General features: G+C 52.0%; 1 protein-coding gene across 1 annotated transcript in view; it reads right to left on the reverse strand.

The window, feature by feature from the left end:
- Positions 1-1,592, reverse strand: part of LOC115370591 (adenylate cyclase type 8-like) — a 14,879-nt gene extending 13,287 nt beyond the window's left edge. Inside the window, exons 1-4 of the mRNA XM_030067691.1 lie at positions 1,357-1,592; positions 1,036-1,227; positions 482-727; positions 1-117 (exon numbers count right to left, since the gene is read on the reverse strand). The exon at positions 1-117 is cut by the window's left edge and continues 112 nt beyond it. Coding sequence (XP_029923551.1) covers positions 1-117; positions 482-727; positions 1,036-1,227; positions 1,357-1,592 — 791 coding nt within the window. The remainder of the gene's footprint in view (positions 118-481; positions 728-1,035; positions 1,228-1,356) is intronic.
- Positions 1,593-2,500: the final 908 nt, after the last annotated feature.

A 2,500-nucleotide genomic window follows, 5' to 3' on the forward strand; every position in this document is an offset into this window, starting at 1 on the left:
GTGTAGGTGGCGAAGAGGGTGAAGAGGACGTACCAGGAGTGATCCCTCTCCTCGCCGCCGACAACCCCGAGCAGCACCTGAGCCGTCTGAGACAGCCAGCTGACCAGAGACAGATACCTGGGAGGGGGACGGAAACCGACACCTGATCACACCTGACCGGTTACTCCTGTTGTTACTGTGAAACAGCCCACAGGGGGCAGCACTGGTGCCTTCACCTGGAACCAACCCGACTCCTCTCTAAAGAACCTACCCAAGACCAGCTTTTTCAAGAACTCAAGAACCGACTTGAGACCATCTCTCTCAAGAACCGACCTGAGACCAGCTCTTTCAAGGACTCAAGAACCGACTTGAGACCATCTCTCTCAGGAACCGACCTGAGACCAGCTATTTCAAGGACTCAAGAACCAACCCGAGACCAGAAAGGTCAAAAGGTCAGCAAAAACAGAAGGGTGGACATTTTTGACTACATTTCCCAGCATACCTCAGCCACTCCGGCGACGACATCATCTCCCTTCTGGTGAGCACCAGCACGCAGAGCCCCGCCCCCAGCACGATGAACGGGCCAGCCAGCCAGTCGCTGGCCACGCCCCCTCTGGTGTCACCGCCCGGCGGCGCCACAGCAGTGAGGAGGAGCTTCGTCAGGATGTCAATCACGTTGGTGACGACCAATGAGGTTCTGCGCTGGCCGGATGAGAACTGCTGGTAGAGGTTCTCCAAATCTGCAGACCTGAGAGACAGACAAGTGTGTGTGTGTTTGTGTGTGTGTGTGTGTGTGTTTAATGAATTTCATGCATTAACTTTAATACATAAAAAAGTTATTCAGAGTTCATTTTAAAAAATCTGTTTAAAGATATTCGGTTAGTCCCTAAAAGATACCCATTCTACACAGCTCTACTTCTATGGTTCGGCGTCAGGTGGTTATGATTAAGTTCAGGGAAGATCTGTAGAAAATCAATACAAGTCACAATGTCCTCACAAAGATAGCAATCCAAGATGTGTGTGTGTATGTGTGTGTGTGTGTGTGTGAGTTCCCACCTGAATGTGTGCTGCAGCGTGGGGACGAACACGCCGCACACCGTCGACCCCCACGACACGAAGAAGTCGGCGTCGGTCAGCGAGTTAGCTCTCTTCGGCGTGACGACCTTCTGCATCAGCGGGTGGATCCTCGGGGCCGACGAGCGCCGCTTCTGCCAGATCCCGCCGCGGGACGCCTTGCTGCGGATCTGCCTGAGCCCGCACAGGAGAACAGAAATGAACCAGGTTTCCATGTCAAAACACACTAACCTCATTTTTATTTTCCTGTATTTTTGTCTCATGCCTCCCTCCTGGAAACCATGGCAACCGAATCAGCCGTACCTGTTGATGTCATCGATGTAGGCGTCGGTGACGGTGATGCGGTGCTTGGTTCCTCCGAGGCCGCCGGCGACCTGCAGCGAGAACAGGTTCCGCTGGTCGATGACGTTCCGCACGGCGTTCTGCCACAGCAGCTGCTTCCTCTTCAGTGCCGGAGGGGCGGGGCTGATCTTGGCGCTGAAGGTGATCGCCGCTTCGCAGTCGCCATTTTCCACCACTTCGGCGTGGTGGTCGCCCATGGTTACGCAGGAGAGGCTGGTGAAGCCCGCCTCCTCTGCAGCCTGACTGGTGCAGGGAGCGCAGAGGAAGAAACAGATTTCTAAAACACAAATTGACAGCTCACTATTAAGGAAGTTAAAGGAAAAAATGATGTCTCATGTCTCTGCTCCTTTTCTGTTTCTAGGCTCCGCCCATCAGGAGAATAAAAAATGAAAATCTGCAAATGAACTGGCTTCTGATTCCTCTTCTGTCCTGTTTTGCTGCAGGAGGAGGCGGCGGCGTGGCCACAGCTTCAGTCTGATCCTTCCGTGACTCGGCCGTCCTGTCCCGACTTCACTGGCTGGCAATCTGTGATTAAAGTCTCATTCCGCCACAATCAGGAGTCGGTTACCGGGCAGATCCAACCAGAGGATCAGCAGATTTGGGATCTGATTGGATTAGCCCAGAAACCCTGATCAGACTGGAGCCAGTTCAGAGCTCACCACATTTATTTTGTGCCAGAAGACAATCTGATCAACCAAAACAACCACAATGTGTTTACCGTGCCCGAGTGCCAATGAGCAAAGCCTTTTCAGGTTCCTGAACCTCTGCACTTCCCCCTGCAGGGCCCTGATGTCCAGAGATATTCTGCTCAGGAGATGCTCTGCTCTCTAAGGCAGTGGTGTTCAAAGTGGGGTCTGGCGACCCCCAGAGGTCCCAGTGAGGCCTCCAGGGGGTCCTCAGGACCCGTTTAAAAGCTCGTGGGTTAGACAGACACGTTACACGAGAATTTAATCACAAGAAATCTGATCCAGCGTCACTTAAAAAGATCATTTCAATCCTTCCAAATACAGTTTTGTGACTTTTTATGTCGCAAATTTTCTGGTACTTTTCTTGTATTTTTTGTTGTCATCTGTAATTTTTCTGATTGGTTGGTTCAGGTTGTGAT

The sequence above is a fragment of the Myripristis murdjan genome, chromosome 2 (assembly GCF_902150065.1).
Source record: "Myripristis murdjan chromosome 2, fMyrMur1.1, whole genome shotgun sequence".
Lineage (NCBI taxonomy): Eukaryota > Metazoa > Chordata > Actinopteri > Holocentriformes > Holocentridae > Myripristis > Myripristis murdjan.